Raw genomic sequence first — 16,945 nt, forward strand, 5'->3', positions numbered from 1 at the left:
CCAATTTTAACTATTCGATTAACCCACCACCTCTTTCAGCACATAGTTCAATTCTAACTCGTAATTCTTTAAGACTGTTTCCAATTTTCTCAATTATTGTTTGTGATGCAACTGCATTTATTATTTAATATTTACACATTATTGGGTAAATTTTCCTTTAATCTTTAATGCACTATTTAATATTTTGAATCTATAGCCTGTTATTATGTACTATGACGACAACCAAATGTGTACGGCAAAATTGTCCAGCGTGATTTTCACTTTAAATCATAGGCGTCCTTCTCATTGTCATTAATGACATTGGTTAGTTAAAATTGCCTAGACATTTAACTGTTATTAAAAAAGCGAAAACCATTGCAAAATTAGAAGAAAACCGTTCGCTAAGAGCAGTTGCTGCTGATTAGCACATGTTGTATAGCGAAGATTAATTGTTTAAAGAAAAATCAAAGAAAACGCCACTGCTCAAAGCCTGATTTACATTATGGAAAATAAGAGAAAATAGTATTTACGATTAGTAAAAATTCAATAAATAAAAATATGAAAAAATTGTTTTTAAGAGAACAAACTAATAATTTTGAAATTTTAATTGCACATTTATCTGTTTTGAATTAAGCAAAAAATGTTATTCCTTTGTCATCTTTTTGTAAAATGGAAAATACAGTTTTTTTTCCCTCTTGTGAACTCAACCCGGGGACATACTGTAGATAGATTGTTGGCATAGAAGTATTCGAAACCACTCTTACATCAAAATCATTGTTGACCAGTATAATCCATAGAGAATTTCACAAAAATTCAAAATTCAAAAATATAATTAAGGTGAATTGGGGCAAGTTCGAACGTAATTTAGATAAGCTGTGAAAAGTATTGTTGGTTGTATCAATTTTTTTTTCAGGCTCATTATTCCTCGTGAATTCTACTTGTATATAGCATATCCGGTGAGAGATTGGGATATTTCGACAGTTGACATATAGGTTGGTAGCAAATTATGCTACAAAATACACTAAAAACACTAAATTCCTACGCGAAATGGGTTGACAGGGTTGTCAGTAACTGGGGTTACTTTGTTATTTTAAATTTCGCGCGTAAGGAACACTTTTTATTGCGTAGATTTAGTGACATTTCTGTCATTCAAACTCTCACTGTACGAACTATATAAACAAATTATCTTCTTATAAAGTAATTAAAAAATTCAATTCTGACTAAATATCCCCATTTATATTAAAGCCGAGTTTATTTTTGTTTATACTTAAGGAGAAGAATATTTTCTCATGGTACAGCCTAGGTTTAACAATGACATTACTAAAACAATAATGAAAAAATTGACAATGCTTTCTTCTATGTAGAAGCAAAGTCTTTTTGAAGTCCTAATGTGGCAATGGAAAAACTTAGATATTAATTTATTTTACTTTGTATGAATCGGCACCTTTAATAAGTCGGCTGTTTATTGCTAGTATTAATTTTTTAATAACACCTATTAAACACTATTATGTGGTTTTATAAAGTCCGTTTTTTTATTAAAAAACCACCACCACCGCACTCTCCCACCACTTTACAACCGGCAACGTTGTCGATGGTGACTTTTTGGTGTTAAAATCAAATAGGTTAGCTGCCTAATTGACAATTTGATTACACAAAACGGCCTTTCAGGCTGTGCCCAGTCTTTTCACTATTAAATCCTTTGATTTGCAATCCAACAGGCTGTAAAAGAAACGTTTTTAACGGAAACAGTGCGTAATTTTCAGAAATGTCAAAAATTTGACAACTATTTTCTCACCAAAAATCTCACTAGGCAACGTTGCCGGTTGTAATGCAGGGGAAGATTGCGGTGTTGGTGTTTTTTTTTTTTAAACGGACTTTAGCAATTTTTATTAATATTAGATTAATTTATTAACGTTAAACTTCAGTATAGGCAACCAGTAATGTCTTACAATTGTATTGATGTGACGATAGCAACGAATGGATAACTTCTCATCAATGTTTATGTCAGTGATGAACTGTCACAAGTCAAAACAATAGTTCAAGATGGCGAGCTCTTCCAGGTAGACTGTTTGATTATTTTTGCCATATTCTTTAGTTTTCATTTAATTTTTGCAATTTTATTGTAATTATCCACTCAGAAACCCCAAATGAACTTCGACTTATGTTACAGGTACGATGCCAACAAGGTCTGTTGTAGCTCGCATCCAGATGCCCCCTTAATTGAAGACTACAGAGCCGGAGATCAGATTTGCTCAGAATGCGGTTTAGTGGTTGGTGATCGGTAATTTCAACCCTAATCAACTCAATTGGCAAAACTCAAGCGTAAAATTTTAGGGTAATTGACGTTGGCTCAGAATGGCGAACTTTTAGTAACGAAAAGTCGGGTGTTGACCCCTCTCGTGTCGGAGGTCCAGAAAACCCCCTTCTCAACGGTTCTGACTTGACCACGATGATAGGACCGGGCAGAGGTAAGCAAAAACGTTCTCTTTATTGGTGTCTTAACCTCAACTCTTCCCAGGTGATGCTTCTTTCGACGGCTTTGGTGTCGCGCGTTATCAAAATCGCAAAACCATGAGTAGTTCAGATCGTGCCTTGATCAACGCATTTCGCGAAATCACTGGGATGGCCGACCGCATTAATTTGCCTAGAACTATAGTCGATCGCGCAAATAACCTGTTTAAACAAGTTCATGATGGCAGAAATTTGAAAGGACGTTCGAATGACGCTATAGCATCGGCTTGTCTGTACATAGCGTGTCGACAAGAAGGAGTTCCTCGAACTTTCAAAGAAATTTGTGCAGTTAGTAAAATAAGCAAGCGGGAAATTGGGCGTTGCTTCAAGTTAATCTTGAAAGCGCTGGAGACATCAGTGGAGCTCATCACAACTGGTGATTTCATGTCGAGATTCTGTTCCAATCTTGGTTTGCCCAACATGGTACAACGGGCAGCTACTCACATTGCCAGGAAGGCTGTAGATCTGGACGTTGTCCCTGGAAGATCACCGATTTCCGTGGCGGCAGCTGCCATTTATATGGCTTCACAAGTAAATACACCACGACGAATCGAAATCATTTCTGTAATTTCTATAATTATCACAATTTCAGGCGTCTGAAGACAAGAGGAGCCAGAAAGAAATCGGCGACATCGCTGGCGTTGCTGATGTCACCATTCGGCAGTCGTACAAACTGATGTATCCTCACGCAGTGAACTTATTCCCTGAAGATTTCAAATTTGCGACTCCAATCGACCAATTACCGCAAATGTAATTTTTAAATTTTGTTATGGTTCTTTTTTGTTGAAATTTTATTTAATGCACACGTTAGGTGATGCGAGGAATTATTTTTTTAAGATTTATACATTACACACTAAGTAGGTTCAAATTGAAAATAAATTACTCTGGCACTAGGATCTCTCCTGAATTTGAGACAGCATCTCGTTGATTTCTTGCACCGCTTCCATGTCAATTTCCGCTTCATCTGAAGATTCCGCGCTCAAATCCGACTGATCTTCCTCTTCTCCAGGATCAATCTTCTCCGGAATGGAACTCTGGATGAGTTCACCGAAAGCGTCGTTTTCCTCGTCGCTCGACAAACTTATTAATTCCACATCTTCTTCTAAAGGAGGTTCCCGTTGAGTTGTTTCGAGTTTAACGTTGTGATGAAAACCTTTCTTGATTTTCTTCAACATCTGGTTGTAATAATCCAAATGAGGCCTCGCGGAACTTTTATTTTCTTCCCTTTCCTTGGATATTTTCTCTTGCAACATTTTCTTGTCTTCAACTAGCTCTTTCTGCACCGCTTCTAAAACGTGTTCGTTGACAATCTTCCGGCTGAACTCCAGGAAATCGCCGGGTAAAAACCCGCACTTGGGGGAACACGAGCTTCCATAATTTTCAGGTAGTCTGGAAATCTTTTCTTGGATTTCCGGAAGGAGAAGGTCGCAGAACTGATAAAACATTTGTCTAGCTGGTGGGATTTTTCCCGGTCGAAGGACGTGGAAACGTTCATCTAATTCTATCTTCGGTCTCGTCGACATGTCGCTTTTTAAAGAAACTCTCTTCATGCGACTCGGATCCAAAAAGATGGATGCCTTTCCTGTGTAACTTCTTTTGGCGCTAACTTTAAGTTTTGTGCCCTCTGCAAATTGACAATTATAACGTGGTCATGACGCACAGTGGTTCAGTTTAGAAATTTCGCGCGACATCAAAGTGTGATCAAATACATGTTAATGATATTTAATGAAAAATAATTCAAAGTTTTACACTTGATAAAAACTAAAATTCAAACTTAAACGTTATCACTGGCGCTTAAGGCTGGGTTTTTCCATTTTTAGTTAACTTACAGTTTTAATTAACCTATAGTTAACTACCATATAAGTGTTTTTCTATTGTTCTAAACTAATAGTTCTGAGTTAACTCACATTTTAATTTGACAAGTACATGAAGTTCGAGTTAACTTGTAGTTTAACGTTAATTTACAGAATTAAGAATTTACAAATTTTACTACAAGTGTCACAATAGATAATTGATATATAAATGTGTGCAATAATGGTGAGAATCAGTTAGAACAACGAGTAAACTATTTTGAAAAATGGGAGGCAAACGAATTTTCTCAATGCTTTCGCTTGTAGGCTACATAGAGAGTCTTTAATTTTAAGGATCAAATTTAAAAAATCTGCATACGCTTATAGTTGACAAAGCTCTAGAAACTGACGCAAAAATTTCTTTTTTATCTCCGATAGTTGTGGAGTCGCGACGCCTAAAAAGTACTCCCCTATAACTTTTTACGATTTTTGAGTTTTTGCAAAAATACTTGCGAATTCAAATGGGCTTCATAAATTCACTACGTCGAAGACAACAAAAAAAGGTACTGAGGCCTTGGCTTCTCTTAGACCTTAATTTATACATTTATAGAGACACCAAGAACAAAATTTTTCATTCAATGTGCAAACTATCACAAATATTTTAGATATTGTTGCTCGCTGGCCAGGATCTTATGATGCGCATATTTTTTGCTATTTTTTACTGATGCGTAGGTTTGCAGCTGGTAATTATAAAAATTGTGTTCTTTTGGGAAATGGCGGTTATCTTGTGAAGTCCTACTTGTTTACGCTAAACTTGAAATATGGCAGTAAATTTATACAACGAATCACAGATCAAAACAAAAAATGTTGTAAAGAGATCTTATGGAGTTTGAAAAAGTCAAAAATTAGCCAAGAATAACTAGAAACCGTCATTTAAATGTTGACAACATAACAATTTTTTGGTTAACTATCAGTTGACTAACCCTAAGCTGAAATATTGTGAAAAAACGCTTAAATTCTTTCTTAGAAGTTAACTTCTAGCTATTCTTAACAGTTAGTTGCGTAACTATAAGTTAACTAAAAGTTAGAAAAACCCACCCTTAGTAATTGGGGTTTAAAATTTTTAGTTACTGGCAAATTTTTATGGGCTTTCTGTCGCGCTAAAATATGAAATTGAACCACTGTTTGACGGGTGGAAATGATATACCCGCTGTTCTTATCCTGTAATCCAGGGTCTGGTAGATGCGAGATTTTGGATCAATTCGAGGGTCGTAGCCGAATTTCACCCACGTAATTCGCCAAGGACCGTTGGTAAAGTAGTAAGCTACAACTGGAAGAATTATTTTCGAATGCTCGTCGGTTAAACCGGTGAGATGGCGGATGGCCGCCTTCGTCCAAATTGGTCTTTCTTCAAATAACTGCAATGTGAAACGCATTAACTCCGCCTGTTTTGGACTGTTTAAATACTTGCCTGCTTCACTTTTTGTACTTGATTTTCCAAATTTCGGTGTTTTAAGAGCTTGACAGCACTCTCCAAGGGTTGTGAAGGTATTTCTCTATCTTTAAAATTAATGAAAATAGACGTTTGCTGTTTGGTTTTACGAAATATTCGGCAAACGCTTTTCTGTTGTTTTAGGTTTAACTTCAAGGTAGTTGTATCTCCTTTCAGTTTCAACTTGGGTTCATTCTTTTCATCAACTTGAACTTTAGATTGTGCACTGTCATGGTGTGAAAAACAAACTGGCAGTAGAAACTGATCCATTCCTTTTGCTTCTTCACTTCTAAAATTATTTAAACCAAAATAAGTACCTAATTTACTACTAAAACAACTTACTCTAGCCAATCAACATTTGGTAAATGTGATGGTAATATTTTTTCATAAATATTGATGGCTTTTGATAACCTTGTTTCTGGTTGGGGGGCTACAAGTGGTAAGTACTGAAAATCACAAAGCCCTAAAATGCAGAAAACAGTTAACCAATCTCAAGGCGAGTAAATGCTTACTATTAAAACTAAAATTCAAAACAGACACTCCTTCAATATCATATTCACATTTCAAGTCATCAGAACAAGGAACCAATTGATTAGATCTTTTGACTTTAATTAACACGCCAGGTTTAAAATCCTTGTCGGCAAAACATGGTTTGTTGTATTTATTTCGGGGGTGAAAATGTAATTCCAACTTGCGACCATGTTGGGCAACACTCTGAAAATTAAAAAATGAACTTTAAAATAAACAAAGTAAGACACAAACCAGTTCCAATTTATCAATGCCTCCCAGAGTTTCAATTGCTTTATCTACATTTCGGACTTCACCTGGATATTCTACACGAACTAAACGTTTTTCTATTATTACGGCGCATTTCGGATCGAGTTTATTTTCTTGTTGTTTTCTGGTTTTTGCAACCAAATTGTCAATTTCTTTATCTTCTTTTTGGAAATGAGTTCTTGCCTGGACGGCTGAAAGATTTTTTACAACTGATGTTAAAGACAGGTCGGAGTCAATTTCCATGGTCTGATAATTACATTAATAAACTAACTTGTTCAAACACGGAGATTTAAGAAAACAAAAAAAGTGAGGTTAAGAGCGGACTATGTTAGTGCATCGCCTACTATACGAAATATGTAATATTGGTTGCATAACCTTTGTGTGTTTTAAAACTTGTGTACAGTTCGCCGAACAATCTAGTGCGGTTATGGTTTTGACTCTTTAAACGTTTACAGCCCCCTTACCGTAAACCCTCATAAATCTAAATAAGTGATTAAGTCTGATTTATCTTAAAATAAACCGCAATAAATGTTTTTACCCAACTTTTTCTGCCAACTGTTTCCGATAAAAATTGCTAGGGGCTGCTGCCAACTTTACTTTTTAATAAGTGGACCGATCGTAATGAGCTCTAGTATAGTCTGTCCAACGAATAAATAGATGACAGTTTTCTAACCAAATCTGCGCGATAAAAACTAGTACCAACAACCGCCAAATTTAAAATAGTTGTCATGATGCTAATTTATTCATTATTTTTACTAAACTTAATGCTAGAAAATTGACTCCTATTACTTGATTATAGAAAGGGAATTAACAAACTTACTAATTCGGTGTTTCGTCATATTTGGTAACGCAGAGAAAACCTCAAAAACCGTCAATTTTTACACACTTTAAAGCTGTGTGTCAGGTAAGTTTTTCTGCCAGGAAATCGAAAGGCACACAAAACTTTATTAGCAGTCCAGTTGTTACAAATCTTTCATTATCAATATTCTAATTAGGAAACTTCGGTCAAGTTGACCAACAGATCTTGAATCTACTCATCATGAAACTTGTAAAAAACAATTTGCACAAGAGAAAAACCAAAAAACTAGTAATTAAACACCATTTTACCAACAAAACTCAAGGAACAGTGCAAAAAGTGGATCTTAAAGTGGTCAAGAATGACAAATGCCAGTGAATGTCAAATCATTGACAAATTTCTAAAAAAGGCGGGAAGGCGTAGTTGCATAACCAACTTAAATCGAGATTAATATCCCCAAAAAGACGGAAAATTCTAGAGTATTTCAAGTTGCCATGTTTCATGCCATACAATTCAAATCATCCTATTTAAACGCTGGATTTACTATATAATAATGTTCTATGTAAACAATGCCACACTGATCGAGATTGATAATTCTAAAATTTTGTTAACACTTTTCAGGGGTTTTTTACAAGACTCTTTACATTTTTTTGCAATACATCTTTTCATACAATGTTTTTGATATCTCACATGTCCTCATTCTTATTATGTAAAATATTTTTGATTAAGTTTTTTTATAGTACACTACGTTTAAATTGTAAATGCCTACTCAAAGTCACAAATTTTCATCGTGTAATTCCTTCCTGTTTTCATCGTGTCAAAGTAATAAACAACGAAAATTAAATTTGTTTGTTACCCTTTGTAAAAACCAGTCGCATTTGAGAAAGATTTATCCAATTTTACTTGATAAATGTTTAAAAACACGAATTAACTTTGATACACACCAATTTTTGTGTCTAAATTAACAAATGTAGGCAAGAATGATACCAACTTTCTCTGTTTAAAATTTCCAAAGTTAATTCATTAAGTATCCAATCTTAAATAAAGAAATTGACTGTCAAAGTGGACACTTGCAACCTAAACCAATACAGTGGAACCACGATTAAACGGATTTGCGATTAACCGAGCCCACTTAATCCAACCTGGACGATGGCTGCCACGATAAACATTCAATAAACAAAAAAAGTTTGATTTTTATGACCTCAGCGTAGAAAAAAATAGAACTGACGTACGACAAATAGTGTTAAACTGTAAAAAAACAAAAACTTCGTACTCTAAAAACTTGGCAATATGACATCTGTAGTAAATCCGGTGAGAGATTGAAAAATTTCGACAGCTGACATATAGGTTGGTGCAGCCAATTATGCTACAAAATACACTAAAAACACTAAATTCCTACGCGAAATGAGATAAAAGGGTTGTCAGAAACTGGGGTTATTTTGTTATTTTAAATTTCGCGCGTAGGTACACTTTTTATTGCGTAGATTTAGTGACTTTTTTGTCATTTAAACTCTCACTGGACGAACTATACATAGATAAATAAAGTCCGTTTTTTTTTTTTAAACCACCAACACCGCACTCTCCCACCACTTTACAACCGGCAACGTCGTCGATGGTGACTTTTTGGTGATAAAATCAAATAGGTTAGTTGCTTAATTGACAATTTGATTACACAAAACGGCCTTTCACGCTGTACCGAGTTTTTGCACTATTAAAACCTTTGATTGGCAGTCCAACAGGCTGTAAAAAAAACGTTTTTAACGGAAATACTGGCTAATTTTCAGAACTGTCAAAAATTTGACAATTATTTTCTCACCAAAAATCTCCCTAGGCAACGTTGCCGGTTGTAATGCAGGAGAAGATTGCGGTGTTGGTGGTTAAAAAAAAACGGACTTTATAAGCTAATGTAGTATGTAATTCGCTAAAAAAAGTTTCGATTAACTGTAGTTTTCACTTATTCCCGTCCATTACCCTGGATAATCGAGGTTCCACTGTAGTTTGTTCTTCACGAAAGATATGACATTATAACTCTGTTTGGAATGCCCTTGAATTTTTTTGAAGGGTCATTAACCTTCGTTGACAAAACACAACTTATTGCCCCAATTAACCATAATAATTACCGTTTTCGCATTTTTCAAATCTTTAGTAATTTAAGTTTTCGATGTTGCCTACCTTGATCTTGATTTCCCGCTTTTCTGTTGAACTGACGCCACAGTTCACGCTCCGACCGAAAGTGAATATTTCTAATTCCAAGTCTTGAAATAGAAGATTACTGTGTTAATTAAAAACTTCATCTAGCATAATGTTCTACGACTTTATGTTATTGCAACCCCAACACAGAGCTCGTTTGCATTGTGCTTGGTTAGCAGCTACGCGTGGTGTTGGATTTCTAAACAAGAAAATTGTTGTTCAAGCTGATCTTGAAGCAATGTGGTCAGCTTTTTCACAACTGCACGCACTTCAGGTTAAGATAATGATTTTCTTTTTCCAGTCAAGAGTTGCAAGCATTTATATGCTCACAATCAGAATCACCCCGTGAGCGCTTCTCTCTTCGGCTTTCTAGTATCTTAATAAATGGAGTTGTGAAGATCAACAACCAGAAAGCGACTTATGTTTGGGGTATGTATTCAACTAAGAACAACTTTTCTCCTAAAAGTTAATGTTGTAGATGAAGTGTGTAAAATAATGACTGCTGTGACGAGTCCAGCCTCCACAACAATGTAAGTATTATTTTCAAAATAATCTGGAAATGACCAAGATATCAGGAAATAAAAACAAAAGCCCTCAAAGACAAAAACCTCAAGCAGGTTATTTTCGGGTTCTTTGAAACCTAGTAAACTTGTTTTATTTTTTATCCAATATGCCATAAAAATATGAAGTTATACAAAAGCCAGGATGCACTTTAGGTGCTTTCCGAATCTTAAATGGTTCCAAAAGATGAAAAGAAATCCATATATTCCCTTCTCAGTTCAGTAAAGTTTGTCCCCTATAAACGCTCTTGTTATTTGGGTTTAACAACTCAAGGTATTAAAACTAAGAAGAGTCAAGCCTCTTGTTGGTAACATAAAATAACCCACTTATACCATAAATAACTATTTTAATGCCGCCACATTTTAGGCTACGTTTAGGTCGCCCCTCAACTAGAGGTATGTTAATAACTTTGTCACTTCTTTTTACATACTAATAAATAAAAATCAGAAATAGGTCAAACACCTCCCACTCCAACCATTGCAAAAAAAGGCAAAAAACGACAACCTAAAGATACACCTGAAACTGATCTAGAAGGTTTATTAAGCTTCGTCAGAGAGTTAGAACTTCAGTCTGAATCTGAACCAATTGTACAAGCGAGAGTTGACGATATTACTCTACGGGACAGTCAAATTCCAGCAATCCGACATACTGTAAGTTTTTTATCTACGTTTCAATACCTCACTTGAGTCTTTAGGTGGATGGCGAAGGTGAGGAGTTTGGGCCTGGACTGTTTGGATTGGAGGAACTGAAATACCCTAGCAGGTAAGTCATTACAAGGATTAACAATCTATTTGTTTGCGGGTGAGGTTTGTTTGGATCGGGTCTCCTCCTATTGGCTGATTTAGCGTTAATTGTTTTCTTATTATTCTCTCTTATTGGACAGTTCAGGATAGGGTTAAAATCTTTGTACATAATTTGGCGACCTGCTACCTCCTAATCCGTGTGAATCTTTTTGAACTGAGGAGATTAAATAAAAGCGTTGCGTCAATTCAATAAGCCTAAGTAGCTCAGTATTGTAGTGTAATAATCTAAGATTTAAAAGGGCGCAAAACGTTAGCTTTTATTTGGAAAATCTATTGACAAAAGTGAAAGTAACAACTAAGTATTTCAAAGTTTTTTGTTGTTTTTAGGTGGAAAAGCTAATAGACACATAAACTGTTGATATATGAAACAGAATCATATCTGCGGTTAATGAAAGAAGAACGTTTGTTTATTTCAGCTACGAAAACCACCTTTCTTTTCAATCTAACGTGATTTTTATAAAATTTTCTAACTGAACAACATTAACAAGAGATAACAATGGTAACTATTCTTACTTTTATCATGTGTTTTGTGTTGTAGTTTTATATAGAATAAGCTGGTTTCACTCAATCTAAAGAAACTAAACCATCAACCCCATAATCTTCTAAAATAAAATATTTCTTATAACGTTTTAAAACCTTAAAAGGACCAAAATAATTTTGTTTTAAACCTATAGACTTTGAATCAATCCTCACAAAGACGTGATTACAAGAATATAAATCTTTGTTAATATAAGCTCGAGGATTCCAATGTGCATTTGTGTAAAAATATTTTGTCGCCCCCATAATTTTTTTTAATTGTGAAACAAAATTAGGAATATTATACCTATTAAAATTCTGAGTTTCTGAAGGAGAAACTTGTATTTGCTGATTAATTGAAGATCTTAAACTTAACAAAATCCATGGAAGCTTTTTAATCCAAAAAGAAATGCCAAAGACCTGATTGCTTGTTTAAGAGTTCTATGCCACCTTTCAATAATTCCCTGACTTTGAGGATGTTGAATACTACTTTTAATATGTTTAACACCTAATGAATTAAGAAAGTCTTCCCAAATACGCGATAAAAATATTGTATCATGATCTGTAGTAATTATTTTTGGAACTCCATATCGTGAAATCCAAGAATTTGAAATTGCTGATATAACGGATTCATTATTTGCAATTTTAAGTGGAATTGCTTCTGGCCACCTTGAAAATCTATCTATAATAGACAAAACATATTGATAACCGTCACAAAACGGAAGGTGAACAATATCTAAATGAATTTGTTCAAATCTACAATTTGGTTCTCTAATAGCTTGAAATGGTAAAAATGAATGTTTTGTTATTTTACTTCTTTGACAGTTATCACAAGATTTAACTCATTTTTTTATATCGTTTTGCATGTTTGACCAAAGAACTATGAATTTTATCAAAAATGAAAAATCTAAACTGTTGAGGAATGTATGGTCTTAACAAATTATTACTTTTATCTACCCATAACATTATATCATCTTCAATATTTATTAGACAAAATCAAAATTTTCTGGATTCTAACAAAGTTTTAAATTCATCATCGTTATTTTGAGGTGCTATTTCTTTAAAATCAATGTTTATTGAGTCATTAAAGAGGCAAGTTCTTGTTAATACATCTGCGGGAATATTAGTTTCTCTTTAGAAAATTAGAAATATATTCTAAATGTCTGAAATCACAAGGTAAATAATTTTCAGATGATTTTTTAATGGCACTACATAAAGGTTTATGATCTGTAAAAATAGTAAACTTTTGAACTTCGATCCAATATCTAAATTTTTTAATATTAAAGTAAATTGCTAATAATTCTCTCGAAAAAAAACACTATATTTTTATTGGTAAATTTTTTAGGAAAGTTAAGAGTTTTGGTTTTACAATTAATTGTTATATTAAAATGGGAAAGAAAATCATATCCCAAAATTGGTACTTGAATATTTGCTATTTTAAAATCCCAGAAAAGAGTTGAAGAACAAAAATTAAATTTCATTTTTAATTATTGAACCTAAAATTTCAATAGGTGTGTTATTAGCCGTTATTCAATTATCATCTGGAAAATGATTCTTTTTCGAAATAGGAAAAAAATTTGATGGTAAAACTGAGAAGGAAGAACCAGTATCAACAACAAAGCGTGCATGTCGTTAATTTCATCATAAATATTGATTAAATTGCCCTTATACTGTTTTGTTTGTTTCACTAAGGGTACTCCTATAATTTTGTTTTGATTATTATAATTAGAAAATGATGGTTGAAAAATACCATCGTTCGAATTTGTAGTTGTATAATTTTTAATTTTATCTAAACGAACAGCTGAATCTATTAACGTCATTTAACCAGATTTTACTTAATCTATCATAGTCAAATAATATGATTTTAAATAAGAAGGTAATTTAGCAAAAAATAAACCTTGTAATATAGAATCCGGAATATTAATATCAAAGGTTAACAAACTAATATTTTTTAACATATTGTAACAATTATCATTAAATTTAACTTTATTCATTAAATCGTCAATTCTGCTAAAATTATCCTGATTATATAAAGAATATAAATGCGTTTTTAATGAATCAAAAAGATTCCTACGTTGATTGCGATTTAAAATAAACAATGAAATTTTGTCCTTTACCTCTGGAGGTAAATTTGCTAATGTAATATTATATTTATCATTTTGATAGATTATATTATAATAAGAAAAATAATTGTCTAAATTATGAAAATATAAAGGAAGATCTGTAGTAAATGTAGGAAAAGGATAATGTGTTTGTAAGTGATTTTCCATTATAAAAATATAAATTAATAAATAAAATCAAAGGAAAACTTAGCTTTCGAAAACTTCCAGGTTGTAACTTGCAGATAATGATGATCTCAGATCTTCAAATCAAGGAATGGTCCAACACGGTGGTTCTCCACTATTCTGGATTAACGTGGGGGTCACCAATAATGTAATAATCAAAGATTTAAAAGGGCGCAAAACGTTAGCTTTTATTTGGAAAATCTATTGACAAAAGTGAAAGTAACTATTGTAATACATATTTCAAAGTTAACTAAATCTATTACAGTAGAATCTTTGCAAGGATGTTGTCAATTTAAAAAATACCGGATGTCCTAGAACTCGTGACCCAGAGAAAAAAGGCTTATGAAGGTAACAATTCTAAACCAAAATTTTAAAAGAAAAATTTTCTAGCTCAAAAAATAATTAAGTTAAGACAAAAAAACGGTAGCCAATCCGGAAGCTGAACAGAATTTGAAAATCGGTAACTATTGACACATACTACCGTCCATTGGTCAAGTGAATATTACACTCTCGTTGCCTAAGAAATTTTACTCCATCTCTAGAATAAGCTTCCGGGATTGGTTGTTAATTTTTATCTTTTTTTCGAATACTATTAAACTTGGGCAATTTTTGTTTTAAAATTTAACATTTGTATTGCGGCCGGCACCCTCCTTTATATAAAACCCTGTATATAAAAAACACTAATCCCACTAACTGAAGAAGTAACTTCTCCATTTCCATGTTGTTTTTCTTCGTTCTCTAGGATGTACCAGATGTTTAATTGTTTTTAGTTGGTCCCATGTTTGCTGTTCTAACACAGTTTTTGTGCTATTGAATGAAAAGTTGAAACATTTTGTACCCTCTTCAGACATAAAATAAATTAGGTATCAAAACCCGTCTTTTTCAGACTTGCCGTTATTCAAGAAATATCATCTCTTGGTATTGAACCCCTTCCACAATCGCCCAGGATAGAAAAAGCTACATCCCTGCATGTTCCTGACATTGAATCTGGTGTTCGAAGGATGACAATGTCTTCACCTGAAGAAGTTGCTCCAATTTTTACAGTTGAAGCGATGGTGCATGCACCTGCTAGTTTGGAGCAACAGGAACCTAGAATTGACGTTATCCAGCCAGACATACGTGAAGAAGTTCCAATTACAGTGTTGAGGGAGATCCAACCGCAGGAAACTGTACAAGAGAAAGCAAGAAAGCGAGGAAAGAAGAAGGTGGGAGTATCTTAACTTAATTTTGGTCTAGCTTTGTTTTGCGTTCTAGGTCGTTAAGAAGGATAAAAATCTTCTGAAGAAAATTCCTAAACGTGTTGTGAAAATCGACAGAAGTGAAGTATGTAACTAAACTTAATCTTCCTTTGTTAATTTATCTTTCTTAACAGACGGACGAGGAGTGTATGGTACAAATAAAACACCCACTTGAGTTTCGATTAAAACCTGTAAACTTCTCCGAGCTTCTAAAGAAATATGCTGCTGTTCAAGAAGTTCCTCCAATAGCAGCCCTCGACCCTTTGGAGACACCACCAGCAACTGTGCCAACTCGTAGATCAACGGGACCAAGCATCCAACAACCCCCAATTCCACAAATAGAAGTCATAGCACCTTTGGATCCATCAGTTGAACAGCAACTCCCGTTGATCACGTCCACGCCATCTCGTGGATCCACAGGACTAAGCATTCAACAAGCACTGAGCTCCCGTCCAGAAGTCTTTGAATCACCACGCAAGCGGCGGCGCCTGTGAGTATATTTATTAGTTCACGATCATCTCCTCTTTCCCAGTGAATTCAGAGAATCCGTGCCACCCCAAGCTTCCGGACCGCTTGAACTCCTCTCTTTACCTGTAGAATCTGGTGGTTTTTCCAAAGAAATCCCCACCTTGCAACCGACAACGGTTGAATCCGAATTACTCCCTCTCACTGACCAACAACGACAGCAAGATATCGTGAATAAAATTGCGATTGAGGGTCGAAAAACTTTAGAACAGATCTGTGGAAAACCAATAAATAGATTGAACATTGCGAGAGCTTTCAATGACGTTCTCGGTAGGTTAGAATTTGTTTAAGAAAGCAATTTTTATGATATTTTTTTGTCTTTAGTTCTATGTGGGCGGAATTACGTAACGTTGGTTACTGAAGAGAACTCCACAGAGTTGAAATTTATTGATAAAGGCCCAAGAATGACAGACTAATATAATTCAATTATTTAAGTAATATGCATGATCTTGTTTTTTAAGGCCGATTGACCAGTGCGTAGTTAAATCTATCGCCGAATCAGCCAATCAGCAACCTGCTTTGACGATTTGTTCTTGTGTTTAGCTTATTTTTATAATGCATATTTTTTATAAATTACACGGTTTGCAGAATTAATAGTTATTTACGGTATAGTTACACTTCGAGGCTACAGTATATACAGGGTCCGGCAACACTTGTGTCCACCCGCAAAATCGTCTTTAATTTTAACGATAAAAATTTGAAAATTTGCATAACGCTCAATAGTTGACAAAGCTCTAGAAGCCGACGCAAAAATTTATTTTTTATCACCGATGCGACGCCTCAAAAATTCAATTTTTAGCTAATTGTGAGGGTTTGTGAAATTGAACGCTAATTTATTTTTTTTTAATGTAAATGTGTTAAAAATATCTCAGTTGTCATTTTAGATTTAATGTAAATTGTATTCAAAATTTGAGGAAAAAATGCTGTTTTATCAAGTTAGTTTCCAATTTCATTACGTCAAAATTGGGAACTACGTTTACACCCATCTGTCAACATCTTGTGTCACAAAGACATCTCTGCTTTGGTTCGCTTTAGATTGTAAGAAAAGTCTTACTTGGTGAAATTGTCGCTTTGCCGATGTTAATTAACGATTTCTGGTGTTCATAAAGTGCAATATGCCCCAGTAATCAAAACTGACCTTCATACTAGTGAATGAAGTGACTTCTGAAATTTTGGTGTAAACGTAGTTTGCCACTGGGCCGTGTCATAATTTTGAAAACTAACTTGATAAAACACCGTTTTTTTCGCAAATTTTAAACACAATTTGCATTACATTTTAAATAAAAACTCAATTGTTTGTTATACAGTTGTTGAAAAAATTTGAATTCGCGAATATTTGCGCAAAAGCTCAAAAATCGCTTAAAATTATACTTCTTAGGCGTCGTGACGCCAAACAAAGCGTGCTAAAAAAATTTGCGTCAGCTTCTAGAGCTTTGTCACCTATAAGCGTATGGAAGTTTTCAATTTTTTTTTTTTAAATTA

The 16,945-nt window shown here is 34.1% G+C and overlaps 3 protein-coding genes across 3 annotated transcripts; 2 read left to right on the forward strand and 1 right to left on the reverse strand.

Moving 5' to 3' along the window:
• The first annotated feature begins 1,939 nt into the window (after nt 1-1,939).
• Nucleotides 1,940-3,383, forward strand: TfIIB (transcription factor IIB). The gene is made up of 5 exons (XM_088036665.1): nt 1,940-2,039; nt 2,150-2,260; nt 2,314-2,447; nt 2,498-3,021; nt 3,083-3,383. Exons 1-5 carry the CDS (start codon nt 2,023-2,025, stop codon nt 3,242-3,244), a joined length of 948 nt encoding a protein of 315 aa, XP_087892791.1. The 5' UTR covers nt 1,940-2,022; the 3' UTR covers nt 3,245-3,383.
• Nucleotides 3,275-6,906, reverse strand: l(2)37Cd (general transcription factor IIIC subunit l(2)37Cd). The gene is made up of 6 exons (XM_088036664.1): nt 6,535-6,906; nt 6,285-6,486; nt 6,115-6,235; nt 5,752-6,061; nt 5,488-5,698; nt 3,275-4,114 (listed from the first exon to the last, which is right to left on the reverse strand). Exons 1-6 carry the CDS (start codon nt 6,790-6,792, stop codon nt 3,381-3,383), a joined length of 1,836 nt encoding a protein of 611 aa, XP_087892790.1. The 5' UTR covers nt 6,793-6,906; the 3' UTR covers nt 3,275-3,380.
• Nucleotides 6,907-9,647: 2,741 nt separating this feature from the next.
• Nucleotides 9,648-15,879, forward strand: LOC148173766 (uncharacterized). Its single transcript, XM_088035620.1, has 11 exons — nt 9,648-9,778; nt 9,837-9,964; nt 10,014-10,065; nt 10,463-10,491; nt 10,544-10,746; nt 10,791-10,858; nt 14,587-14,905; nt 14,955-15,023; nt 15,073-15,428; nt 15,471-15,733; nt 15,788-15,879. The coding sequence occupies exons 1-11, from the start codon at nt 9,648-9,650 to the stop codon at nt 15,877-15,879; spliced, it is 1,710 nt and encodes a 569-aa protein (XP_087891746.1).
• The last annotated feature ends 1,066 nt before the right edge of the window (nt 15,880-16,945 follow it).

The sequence above is a fragment of the Gnatocerus cornutus genome, chromosome 5, assembly GCF_029298725.1.
Source record: "Gnatocerus cornutus isolate USDA-ARS CGAHR chromosome 5, icGnaCorn1.1, whole genome shotgun sequence".
NCBI lineage: Eukaryota > Metazoa > Arthropoda > Insecta > Coleoptera > Tenebrionidae > Gnatocerus > Gnatocerus cornutus.

Coding starts and splice junctions, on each gene's coding strand:
- TfIIB (XM_088036665.1), top strand. Junction 2,448..2,497: donor GATGATAGGACCGGGCAGAG/GTAAGCAAAAAC, acceptor AACTCTTCCCAG/GTGATGCTTCTTTCGACGGC. Junction 3,022..3,082: donor CCATTTATATGGCTTCACAA/GTAAATACACCA, acceptor TCACAATTTCAG/GCGTCTGAAGACAAGAGGAG.
- LOC148173766 (XM_088035620.1), top strand. CDS start 9,648: ATGTTCTACGACTTTATGTTATTGCAACCCCAACACAGAGCTCGTTTG. Junction 9,779..9,836: donor GCTGATCTTGAAGCAATGTG/GTCAGCTTTTTC, acceptor TTCTTTTTCCAG/TCAAGAGTTGCAAGCATTTA. Junction 9,965..10,013: donor GAAAGCGACTTATGTTTGGG/GTATGTATTCAA, acceptor TTAATGTTGTAG/ATGAAGTGTGTAAAATAATG.